This window comes from Parasteatoda tepidariorum, chromosome 3, assembly GCF_982258835.1.
Source record: "Parasteatoda tepidariorum strain Cologne lab strain chromosome 3, Ptep-v5.0, whole genome shotgun sequence".
In the NCBI taxonomy this organism is placed as follows: domain Eukaryota; kingdom Metazoa; phylum Arthropoda; class Arachnida; order Araneae; family Theridiidae; genus Parasteatoda; species Parasteatoda tepidariorum.
The window spans coordinates 119,836,186-119,848,931 of record NC_141757.1 but is presented as its reverse complement, the minus strand read 5'-3'; the positions used below and the strand labels follow the sequence as shown (position 1 = coordinate 119,848,931).

The following is a 12,746-nucleotide window of genomic DNA, read 5'->3' as shown; positions in this document are numbered from 1 at the left end:
GGTGACGGTCTGGAAAACATTCCTGACAATCATCTGAAGACATGCCATCACAATTTTGAACTCTGCAGAGGTGAGGCTCCCTTCGCTTCGATAGACCGACGACATGCGCGTGAAGTCAAGTATTTCGGTATAACATTTAAACGAGGACCAATACCTCACACCCTCGGTCCCTTCACAGATTGATCCAAATAGTTTTTCACCCGCACGCTGAAAGGGGCCAGTGATGCTCGACTTCGGTGATCTGCTGAGAACGTGTCAACAATCAGTCAATTGCGGAACTGTTGTTGATTGAAATTATGACATAGCGGGAAAAAAAACTAATTGAAGTACAAGCAATAACTCTTTTTTATTATTATTAAATAGAGCTATAAAGTATCAATGATGTCATCTTTAAGATTTTTGAGGAAACAACGGCTAAGGCTTAACCAGTCAACCCCGCTTAAAGGAATATCATCAGTTCCAGCCAAATCTATGCTATTGAGAGGGTTATTCGATTAAAAGGAGAGTGCAATATTCTATCCTAAATTTCTGTGAAATTTTATTTTTAATGGTATTTAATGCAAATTATAGTGTTTTGATTAAATAAACTTAGTTTTATGATCAATAAACAATTTTGATTAATAGTATCTGTGTTAGTATCATAAAATATAAATGTCATTTAAAGTTATATAAAAATAAATCAATATTAGTGAATAGTATAATATATAGGTACTAAAATATTATTTGATCCCTTCCGAAAAAATCTATAATTGAAGACTATTTTTATACCCGTTTAATTCGTCAATTTATCAAAATTAGATTTTCCCTTTCAGTTTCTATTAAGACTTTCATGAATAATTGCGTATTCCTTTCAAACGCAATTATTCCTTTCAAACGCATATTCAGATTATTTATTTTTAATTTTTTTTTCTAACCTCGTCTTGAGAATTTCTAAATTAATGAGCTATTTTAGTTTGGAATTTTTTTAAATATATCGTTTCCCAGATTTATTGTTCCCCCCCCCCCCGATTAATTCAAATCCATCCTTTTCTCGCTGAACTTGCAACCATTCTCAGAGTTATTCTCTGGATTAAGCAATAATTATTCTTACTTAAGAGAAAGAAACACTGTATACTGATGTGTTATGTTTTTGAAATTTTTTCTTATGAAAGCTAATAACGCACCAGGAGGGGACCAAAAATCTTGACTACAAAACAAATCACTCTGTACCTTTTTATAATTCTAAAAGATGTGTAAGTAAGTACAATTTGTCTGAAGTAAGAACTCCCCTATTCGTCTGAACCCGTGGCGGTGAATATGGTAACAAGGTATAACTATTTCAAATAGGGGCGTGGGTCACTATTTAGGATATATTTTGTCTCGGGTGGGGGAGAGAAAGGTAATTTTTTTATTCATATTGCCCTAAAGCAGTGTTTCCCAAAGTGTGGTACGCGTACCCCCAGGGGTACGGGAACAGTTTAGCGAGGGTACGCGTTCTTATGCGAAATATCTTACAATAAACGAAAATTTCAAACAAACTTATTTAAAAACAAAGCTAGCCATGAAAATTTACGATTACGTAGTTTTCTATTTGCTATTTTTTTGCGGAGTTAGCAGTTAATAATTAGTGGTGTCAACAGCCAGTTGTGATTTTTAACTTTTGTGCAATTTTTTTTATAGTAAAAAATACACTCATTTTTTTATTAGTGGTACACAGCGTTACGAAAAATTTAGAAAGGGTACACGAAAGTCATAAGTTTGGGAAACACTGCCCTAAAGTAAAGAGAAGCTACCCTCCCTGAAAAGCGCTATTCTTGTTTCCTTAGCAGCAGACGGCCTCAGATTTAGTGACGGGGGGAGTTCTAACGAACTATAAGTCAAAGAGGGGTAAAACACTCGTCGCTCACTTCAATGTATAACTAGCAGCAAGAATTGATTTTTTTTTTTCAATTTTACCCCTAACACCTGTTTAGACCAACTAATGAACAGGACCCTTTTGAAGTGACCACCTATTGTATCCTTATCTTAACTGAAAAACGAAAATTTCATTTTAGTTAGTGAAGCATTTCTCCAAAACAAACAAATTTTTTTCATTTCAGTACCTCTTCTTCATGCAATTAGGCGGGCACAAAAAACAAAGAATGTCAGTTTAAACGGGGAAGTTTAACATTAGTTGCATATAAAATGATTTGGTTCCATTCGTGTAAGCGGGTTATTCGATTATCCGACATGCAATTAAGTGGACATGACGCAAGAAAATTCCAATCCGTTTTTCGCTCGAACGGTTTGTAATAGAATGCTTTAATGTCAACAGTAACCTTCGTGCGACGAACTATTAGTATGCCAAATTTCATTACTCTCTGTCGGATGGTTTAGTCCAGGGGTGGCAAACCTTTATGTCTCAACGTGCAATTTTTTTCTAAAAAAATGTTTAATGAACTATTTAACGTGTAGTTTGTCTAAAGTAAAAACTCGCCTAGCCATTTGTCAAGACCCTTGGCGGTGACTATGGTAACGAGGTCTAACTATTTCAAGGGGTGTGGGGTCATTGCTTAGGACAGATTTTGGCTAAGATTCGGTGAGAGTAAGAGGACATTTTTTTCGGTCTATTGTGTTAGCCCTAGAGTGAAGAGAAGCTACCTTCCCTCCTCTCCCCCCAATGCCCGCCTGTGTTAACATTGTTCGTCAATTCGGACATTCATAGGGCAGATTTGTTGGCCTCTCTTACAAGGGCACCATATTAGGTGGGCCAACGTTGCTCCCGCAGTAAGGACAGATAGTACAGAGAAGAAAAGAACATCCATGCCTTGCCCGGGATTCGATCCCAGAACCTTTCTGGTGCAAGAGCAGTTCCCTAACCCCTCCACAGGCCGGTCGACAAGCTACCTTCCCTGAAATACGCTATTCTTGTATCCATAGCAGCATACGGCCTCAGACCATGTGGCGGGGGGAGTTCTTAGCTTAGACAAACTATAAATACTCTGTTAAATTCTGCATCCATTTATAATTACATTCATGTTTTTAAAATATAGGAAAAAACAAGTGAGTGCGAGCGAAAAGGACACATAGCCTCTAACATAATTGGATATAAATAGGAGAACAGATTTTAAATTATCTTAAGTTAAAGCTAGACGCCCGGTGGCTGAGTGGTAGTGCTTCGCGCTCCCGTGCTACAGGTCCTGGGTTCGATCCTCAGGCACTGAGAAAACTGAGATGAGCCCAGTAGGCCTTGGCCCCCTAGGGGCTGTCGTGCCACTGAGTTTAGTTTAAGTTAAAGCTACATTTTTTTCCCTCGGCGTAATTAAGTTAAACTAAGATTATAAGCAGTAAAATTATGACCGCGGCAGTACCTATAGAGTGGGGGGAGTCTCTCCCTCCTCCCTATATTTATATGTGTGTGTGTAACATAAAACGCTTCAACTAATCTTTTTATGTTATTCCTTTGTCGAAGTCCTTTTCTTAATTTACTATTCTAAACTAAACGCTCTTGCACTTTAATATTCACATCCTGTCTTGTAGTCTACTTTTGGTTTCAAATCATGCATTGAGTAACAGTTTTGATTTTTCCCCTTATTTGAACTGTGAGAAAGACTTTTTCACTCGCCTTATTAAAATATAGATTTTATTTTATAACCGTCGTTGAACAGCCGAGCCAATTTTAAGTTTACGACTCCTAATGTTCAACTCTGTAACCTGGTAATTTTGAACAAATTCACAAGACAAGGAAATTTTTGTTTCAGTACCCTCGGAGGTATTGATTTGTTATAGGAACATGGAGGACTTTGCAACTCGATAGATTTAACTTGCATCAGTCACCATTTACTACACGGGCAGTCTTCGGCCGGCTGTGGATGATTCCACGAACTCTTGGGCATGGGTTCAGTGCCCTACTATCCAGGCCTATAATAGATAGATTTTATTTTATTTTATATCCGTCTTAGAACAGCTGACCCAATTTTTGGGTTTACGACCACTAATGTTCAACTCCGTAGTTTGTAATTTTATAATTAAAAACTGGAAAGTTCCGCCCATTGTTTACGTTGCTGGTCAACCCTCATGGTTGCTTCTCATTAATCATTGCGGATTAAGAGAAAAAAAAACCGTTTATTTCCATAAATTACGATTGAATTGCTATTTACATTTTGAAGATGACTAAATTTAGACAAAACAATAAAATTGGAACATCCTGTACAGTTAATACTCAGTGAAGATGGAACCAAGGGAAAGAGTATTCGCCTCCGAATGAGGTGAACCAGATTCGAATCCCAATAATGGCTGGTCGATACGAATTCCGCACCCGGCTCGCACCTACTACAGTGCTGATGCAAAATATCCTCCACGGTAGACGGATTATGGGATTTCGTGGTTTTTTTCTTCGTGTAACGCAAACGCGGGTTAGTTTAAATAAAAATAATTTCCCAACACTTGATCCAAGAGTCTTCTGGATTCAAGATCCCTTGTCTTATGGATTGGGTACAAAATTACATTGCGACGTTGTTGAACATTGGTAACAGTAAACCCAAAATTGGATTGGCTGTTGAACGACGATTATGAAATAAAATAAAAACCACGCGCTCCAATCACAATATTTTTCAGTAATATCCCGATTTTTTTTTTGAGAGTCAGATTTAAAGCTCTTAAATATCATTACTTAAACTGCATAACATATTTGAGTTTGGATGGAGTTGGATGACTGTTAAGTGCACATGGGTAAGCCACATGCAATTAAATTAATTACTTAAAGATTAATACTTAAAGTTAAATAAACATCTAAAAGGGAATTAATATATGCCAGTCATAGATAAAAAGTTAAACATATTTAATGAAATAGGAAATTAGAAAATTTACATCTTGAATAAAATAAACACGTGCCTTAGCACGAACGTGAACATTACGACGCTACACCGGTCGAAGCTGTAACCCAAAGGCGGGAAAACAGTCTCTGTGGCAGGGTTGCCAACTTTGAATGTTCACGCCAAACCGGCGTTCCAGGATAGTTCGTTATCGCCTTAATGGCGAGACGATCCGCTGCAACTGCATTCAAATCATCCTACTCCAATCATTGTTGTCGAAACTGGTTATCGTAATAATTTCATTTAAAAACAATAAAAGGTTTCAGCTTAAACAGGGCATTTGATAAAGTTCAACCTTAATGTATATTTTTAAAATCCTTGATGAAATTTAAGTAAAAAAACGAGTACACACATTAAGGGTCATAAATTAATAATTAGGCAAGGAAAAAAAATCAAAATTTAATGAATCATGACTGATGAAGGTGGGATTGACTAAAAACTTGTGATTACTAGAGAAGACAAAACTTAGAAGGCGATTAAAGCTTAACACGTTCGTGTGTCATCGGCCATTCAAACTGGTTTTCTATTTTTCATACCGCCTATTTAACAATTAATTTAACTGATACGATGACGTTGTCGTTTTTTCTCCTCTATGAAATATCAATTTGCAGCTTTTACAACGTGTTAGATGTAATTACAGAACACCCTGTATGATATACAGTATTTTACGTGATTATTAATTAGGTAATTTTCACAATCAAATTTAAATTTTAATAAGATAAATAGCTTTTCTAATACCTAAAATTTAAAAATATCATTTTTTAACTTCCTGTAATTACTACGTCTCTTCAAAATTATGTTGAAAAATTATGATGTTAAGAATGATATAAAATGTTTCATACCTTTTAAAATACACTTCTTTTTATAATCATTAATGAATAAAATACAAATAATATTTAATTCTTAAAGGAACTTCAACATTAGTTTTGGACAAATGAATTTTACTGTAATGTGAAAATATTTTTAAATTCTTGAATTTAACTTCATAGATGGAAATGCGAATTGACATAGCATTTGTGCTCATATTTTCGACCGCTCTTTAGAATGAGCTATTGCAAAAAGTTGCATAGATTTTACGAAAAAACGAACAACTTAGTGTTCAAACGATATTGAGAAGTATTTAGAATGTCGAAGTCACTCTGGAAAAGAAAAAAAAAGAAGTAAATAAATAAAATTCTGCTGCTTTTATCCTTGTGTTTCATACTAGGTTTATCAGGCATGTTGCAAATATTGATGAGCTTTCTTAGAGTTTTTAATATCATTGACGTTTGGAACAGTATAGTCGATTCTGGTAATGCTGTCATTAAACTATAAATGAAATTTCATCTAGAAAGAGTTAGCCCAGTTTAAGCTCCATCATAAGCACACTTCTCTTCAAATACAATTAATTCATATATAAAACGTAGCAAATCAAAATTGAAACATTATTTATTGATTACCAGTTAACCTCACTATTTTCCTTAGTAATAAGCAATGAAAACTCACCACTCATGCTCTAAGGAAAATCTTTTTCAATGGTGCATTAGAGTTCAAACAGCGATTTTACAAATAAACAATTAAAAATAAATAATAAAAAGTACTGTTAAATTTATGGGGTATGCCTTTTCATACTATGCATGAATCATGGGGATAAGTATAGGCTTACTGTTTGCGGGTTGCAGCCCAAGGATAGTCAAAGGGTCATCTAAGAAACGACAAAAATAAAAAAAAATAAAAAAAAGCTATATTCAATAATTTTTTGAAAAAAATGTCAAAATTCCAAAACTGCTAAACAGTATGAGAAAGAGCCTTAGTGCAGATTATACATAAAATGCCAATTCTATACATGCAAATAAAATAAAAATTATATATATTTTTTTTTCATGCGTAAAAAATTAACTAAATATTTAACAAATCTCATTTTCTGTATGAAATTTATGAAAATTTATTTTAGCCATGATAAAAAAATGAAAAAAAAAAAATTTATATGTGTAACCTGTTATGAAAAAATGAAACTTTACTTGTAGCTTTTTTTAAGACTATGTACAAAAGCAGCTTCTTTTTTATATTAGGTTTTATTTCATACCAAACTTTGAGTACATTAACATTGATACAAATGGTAAATAAATTAAGAATTTAATATACTTCTTATGACCATTTAAACTGTAGTTGATTTAGACTAAGAAGAAATAATACACTTCTCCATTTGATTACAAAACAAAAAATTATTATTTTAGGCTATGAAGTAACAGTAACCATGTAAGCATAAGCAAATACTGTTAATTCAAATAATAACAAACAATTTAATTCTATTTACTTAAGCTGATTTGAAATGAGATCCACAATCCCTTAAGATGTTCTTTGGTCTCTTTATGTTTCTAAACAAAGCATGAAAAATAAATGCCCTTTTAACATAAAACGATACAGTAGTACAGTAAAAAAAATTTCTTCCTTCATGTTTCAGCATTCATACATAACTTTTTCAGAAAAAAAAAAGAAAAATATATATATATATATATATATATATATATATATATATATATATATATATATATATATATATATATATATATATATATATATATATATATATATATATATATATATATATATATATATATATATATATATATATATATATATATATATACTAGCTGACCCGGCGAACTTTGTTCCGCCTTAATGTCAATAAATAAGCAGATTTTTTTTTTATTGGAAAAAATACAAAAAAAATTAAATTTCTACATCAATCATTCATAATTATTTCTGTATTTTAGTACATAGGTTGCTCTTCATTTAAGTACCTTGTGATACACGACATTTTTTGTTTTATTATCAGGCGCAAAAACAAACAACGCAGATGGTCTTCCGACCCGTGAACATGCCACGTATAATTGACCATGGGAAAAACATGAATGTTCTAGATTTAAACCACAAACTTTTAAGGATTGGCCTTGTGATTTGTTGATGGTCATGGCAAATGCAAGACGTATCGGAAATTGAAGTCTTTTAAATTCAAACGGCATATCGGTTGGGATCATCGGTATCCTCGGAATGAGAACTTCCTCACCTTTGAATTTTCCTATCATTATCGTAGCGTAAATTACATTGTTCATCAATTTTCTAACCACCAAACGCGTACCGTTGCACAGTTTTGGTTGGTTTATGTTTCGAAGCATGATTACTACGGAGCCAACCTTTAGGCGTAAATTGTGCGGTGGTAAGCCAGGCACGTCCAAAGAGTTTAAAAATTCAATTGGATAGTTGGTGGCTTCATCTTCATTTGTGACGCAGTCAATAGATTTGAATGAATGCATTGTTCCAATGATCTTATTTTGAATTATGTAGTTTAGGTCATCTACATCTTTATTCTTAGCCGCTAAAATTGCTCGCTCACTTATCCATTCATAATTTTTGTAGTTAGAAATAATTTCTGGAAATACATTGTTGATAAGTTCGTCTTTTGATGAGACAAAATTACAGAAATTATTTGGAAATGATATTAATCCGCTCGATTCATCGACAGGTACTTGACCATTACCGATAGTCAGCAATTGCTCCGAGAAATCTTCAGCAGATGTATCATTAAGCAATGTAACTCTCATGTTTGTTGTCAGTTGCAGTTTCTTCACATGGCGCCATAGATTTGACGATTTGAGGCAAGCGTTTATTTCGTCGGCAGCCGTAGATCTTGGAATTACTGGCAGTATTTGGCGGAAATCGCCAGAAAGTAAAATCATTGCTCCTCCAAAACATCTCGAGTCATTGCGTAAATCTTTTAATGTTCGGTTAAGTGCTTCTAATGCACGTTTATGCGCCATTGTGCATTCGTCCCAGATGATGATTTTCGATACCGCTAAAACTTTGGCCATTGCTGAGTGTTTTGCAATATTACACGTTGGTTCTTCAATAGTTTGAAGATTTAACGGTAATTTGAATGCTGAATGAGCCGTACGGCATCCTTCTAACAATGTGGCTGCTATTCCAGAAGAAGCAACTGCAACCGCTATGTTAGATCTCGCCCGAACAGTTGCTAAAACTAATGACATGAGGAATGTCTTGCCAGTTCCACCAGGGGCATCTAGGAAATATAAACCACCATATTCGTTATCGATTGCCTTCATTAAAGTATCATAAACTTCCTTTTGTTGGTAATTCAACAGGGGTACATTCGTTTGAACAACTAAATCTAATTCCTGGTGATCATATTCACGTTCCCGTTCCAATTCTCGATTAAATGCGTCATTCATTTCACGATATGGTGCTGGCATTCCTAACCTGATTAATAAATTACCGCACATGAGGTAACACATATCTTCGATCAATAGTAAAGCACGATTATGTATCTCCTCATTCATCTCAATATCGTGATTTCTGGAACTGACACGAATTTGATGTAAAATATCTTCTGACATGTTATCCTTGTATTTGTGCCACAGGTTACATGGGTTTGATGGAAAACATGTCGAAATTATGATAGCGAATAATGTGCGTATCTGACTTGGAGATGCAGAGATAATGGCTTCAGCGATTGTCGTATCCCAATGACTATCGTTTTCTAATAACTTCAATTCTTCACATGCAGCACGATATGTTGGGAATATTACACCATTAACAGTTCGTAGTGACTCAAATGACGTTGGCCCACGCACATTTACCAGCAACAACCGCAAATAGAAACATTCATTATTCTTTGGATGAACTGTATACATACGACCAAGAGCATCAGTAGAACGCACATCTGGATACCCAGGAACCGCATCGCCTTGCTTCCGTCTTTGAAAATTCTTCAATGAAGCATTCCAAGTATAATAACGTGGCATCTCCGAGTAAAGCAAAGTTCGTGCAAACTGATCGCTTTGGCAGATTGCAAAAAAACTGGTCAATGTAGTTGCTGGAGGTGTTTCAGCACGTTGCGTAGCATTCGAAGCCGTGAAATATACTCGTTGACCATTCTCCAGATGCACCGCCAAATGCGTAACAGTAGGATGACGTTCGTGAATGGGAAATGCGAATATACGCCAAATCGCTTCATTACAGTTCACATAACGACCAACTTGATAGCGTGAAATTTCATCGTTGGTATTCGAGGATTGCAATCCAAAAACCGCCATATCACTGCCTTTCGTGACATATTTGCAAATATATTTAATGGACTTAACTGAATTGCAGTATTCAACGTTGCAATGTGTCTTGAACGATTTAGAAATAAGTGGCGAATATGGAACAATCCAACTGTTGTCGACAACGAAATCCATTCTTTTCACTTTCGTTGTGACAGTTCGACCGTTGTCATCTGGTGATCGACGCCGATACAGCGGATAACCATCATTGCCAGTGACAGTCTCCGCCGTTAATTTCCGTGGATATCGTTTAGAGCACTTTCCATCGACCATGCAAGGTGATTGGGGATTGATGGCACCACACGGTCCATGAATCATATTAGTAGTAACAACATCATGTAGGTCTGGATCGACTTCATAATCAGGAATCTCAGCACATATGATATCATCTATTTGGTCAGGCTGAATTCTTTCCACTAACCAAATAAGAATGTGTGCGTGCGGCAGGCCTCGCTTTTGCCATTCGATTGAATACATCCAGCATCGAGTACCTCCAAAGACGCGTTGTTTAACAATAAAGTTCATCAGGGACCGAATTTTTTGCCTGAATATACGTGCTGTGATGTCGTGTCTATCACTTGATGTTTGTCCGGGAAGCAGCAATTGAGTAATTTCTATCCATTTTGGATTACAGGTAAAAGTAATAAAGAGATCGGGCCGACCGTAATGACGAACATATGTCATTGCATCTTGTGCATATTCATGCATATGACGTGGACTACCAATGTATGTCGCCGGCAGAATAGTTAATCGACCAATATTAGCTGCATTTCCTTCAGTACTAACTGCATCACGTAAATGGATGTACTCATCAGAACGCAGTTTGGCTTGGTTCAACCTAATGAATGTTAAACGTTCCGTTTCTATTTTTACATACATGTCAACGCAATACTGCTGAAACAATCGACGAAACCGCAGCAAATAGTTGTCAGCATTTTGACGAATCATCAAACGATATGCGTAATAATTCATTGAGCTAACTTTCTTTGTAGTTTCTTCACCTGAAATTAAAAATTTGATAATTAACCATTTCAAAGGCAAATTTTAAAGGCAAACAATACAGACATTAACCATTTTTTTAATAAACATTATTTTAAATCAGTGTCTTTCACAAATAAATGAAATAAATTATGATACTGATACTCACCATTCAATGGATTTTTCATTTTAATATTAAAATAATATCCATCTTCTCCTTGCCAAAACATCAGCGGGTATTGCAATGTGTCATATGATCGATGAGTTTCAGATATTTGTTGCAGTTGCCCAGTATCGCGACGTGTAAGCACAATATCGCGTTTTTCCAATTGTTCACCAACAATCAGGATGGCAACTTCGTCTACTGTTGGAGCATTAAATGTCCTTTCGTGTGTTCCAGATGGTCGTTTATCTGCTTTGATAACAACTTTATAGTCATCACTTGGCATGCGCTCTAAAGCACTTTTAAACAACCTGACCAACGCATGATGTTCATGAAGCAGACACTGCAAGTCTTGAAGAATTGCTCGCTTCATTCCTGCATTGATCTCTAGGCGTCGATCAAGTTGTTCTTCCATGTTGCCCATGAAATATATTTGTAAAAATTTATTCTGTGTATCCTCGAAAGGTAGTAATGATCCAATTCGATGATGAATCTGTCCTTGTATCTACAAAATAAAAACCAGACAGTATTAACTGGGTTATAAACACTTTTTTCGGTGGGAGAGTAGAGTTCAGAATTAGCAAATATACTACATAGGTACCAATAGATAAAGTAAGTTATTCTTTAACTACATTCTATATAAGTACAAAAATAAATACCTTAAATGTCGGATTAAATCCCCGTTCTTCGATAATATCTGCCCCAAATGACGTCATCTGGAAACAACCATTGTATTTTTGAGTATTTGCAAGAAAGTGGCGTGATTCTTGTGTTTCGCCACAAAGCAATGAATACAATGGCTCAGGTGGCGGAGTCAACAATGGCAATTTCACTTTACCATTAAGGCAGCATAATCCAGGCGTTTCTCCGGAAAACTTTAATGCACCACAATACTCGCAAACTACGTCCATTTGCCCAATGCAAACGCTAGGATGCAAGCTGTAATCATTGCTGCAATCGTATTGAAACGCTGCTCGATTCAAATCAGCACTTGATAAATATCTTGTTCTGCGTCGCAAATTATCTATTTGTTGACCTCTGTTGTTCGCTCGACGATTCTGCATTGCCAACCGAGCTGTTTCACGGGCTGCTTCACTTTGCTCTCGTGATTGAGAAGCACGAAGTCGAGCCATACTATCGCGGCGCTGTTCACGTGCAATTTCTTGTTCTTCTTCAGTCCTTTCATTTGCAGTATTTCGTATTCTTCTTGCATCACGGCTTTGTCGGGAAAGATTCGATAGTCTTGGTCGCGGCATTATTAATTATTAATGATCCAATTCGATGATGAATCTGTCCTTGTATCTACAAAATAAAAACCAGACAGTATTAACTGGGTTATAAACACTTTTTTCGGTGGGAGAGTAGAGTTCAGAATTAGCAAATATGCTACATAGGTACCAATAGATAAAGTAAGTTATTCTTTCGGCGGATATTTTTTCGGCGGAAATCTTTTGGCTATTGCTTTTAGCACTGATTGAAAACCGTCTTCGCCATTAACAGCTTGAGCTTGGCGCCATATAAATTCGATAAGGTATTACGAAAAACCACGTATAGCACGTAGGGTTGCCGTAAGTAGGGTCGCCAAATTTGGCAATTTATGCGAATTTTGGCCTTGTTGCGTTAATACGTAAGTACCTTTAATAGACCCTTTGGACACCATCTATTGATAAA

The 12,746-nt window shown here is 35.5% G+C and overlaps 1 protein-coding gene across 1 annotated transcript; it reads right to left on the bottom strand.

Annotated features, from left to right (window-relative positions):
- Nucleotides 1-7,603: 7,603 nt before the first annotated feature.
- Nucleotides 7,604-12,331, bottom strand: LOC147814233 (uncharacterized). The gene is made up of 3 exons (XM_087160283.1): nucleotides 11,735-12,331; nucleotides 11,082-11,580; nucleotides 7,604-10,935 (listed from the first exon to the last, which is right to left on the bottom strand). Exons 1-3 carry the CDS (start codon nucleotides 12,329-12,331, stop codon nucleotides 7,604-7,606), a joined length of 4,428 nt encoding a protein of 1,475 aa, XP_087016409.1.
- Between the last annotated feature and the right edge of the window lie 415 nt (nucleotides 12,332-12,746).

Excerpts from the sequence above, each read along its gene's own strand:
- LOC147814233 (XM_087160283.1), bottom strand. The coding sequence starts at position 12,331 with ATGCCGCGACCAAGACTATCGAATCTTTCCCGACAAAGCCGTGATGCA. Across the intron at positions 11,581-11,734 it reads GATTTAATCCGACATTTAAG|ATACAAGGACAGATTCATCA; the intron begins GTATTTATTTTT and ends TTTATTTTGTAG. Across the intron at positions 10,936-11,081 it reads AATGAAAAATCCATTGAATG|GTGAAGAAACTACAAAGAAA; the intron begins GTGAGTATCAGT and ends TTTTAATTTCAG.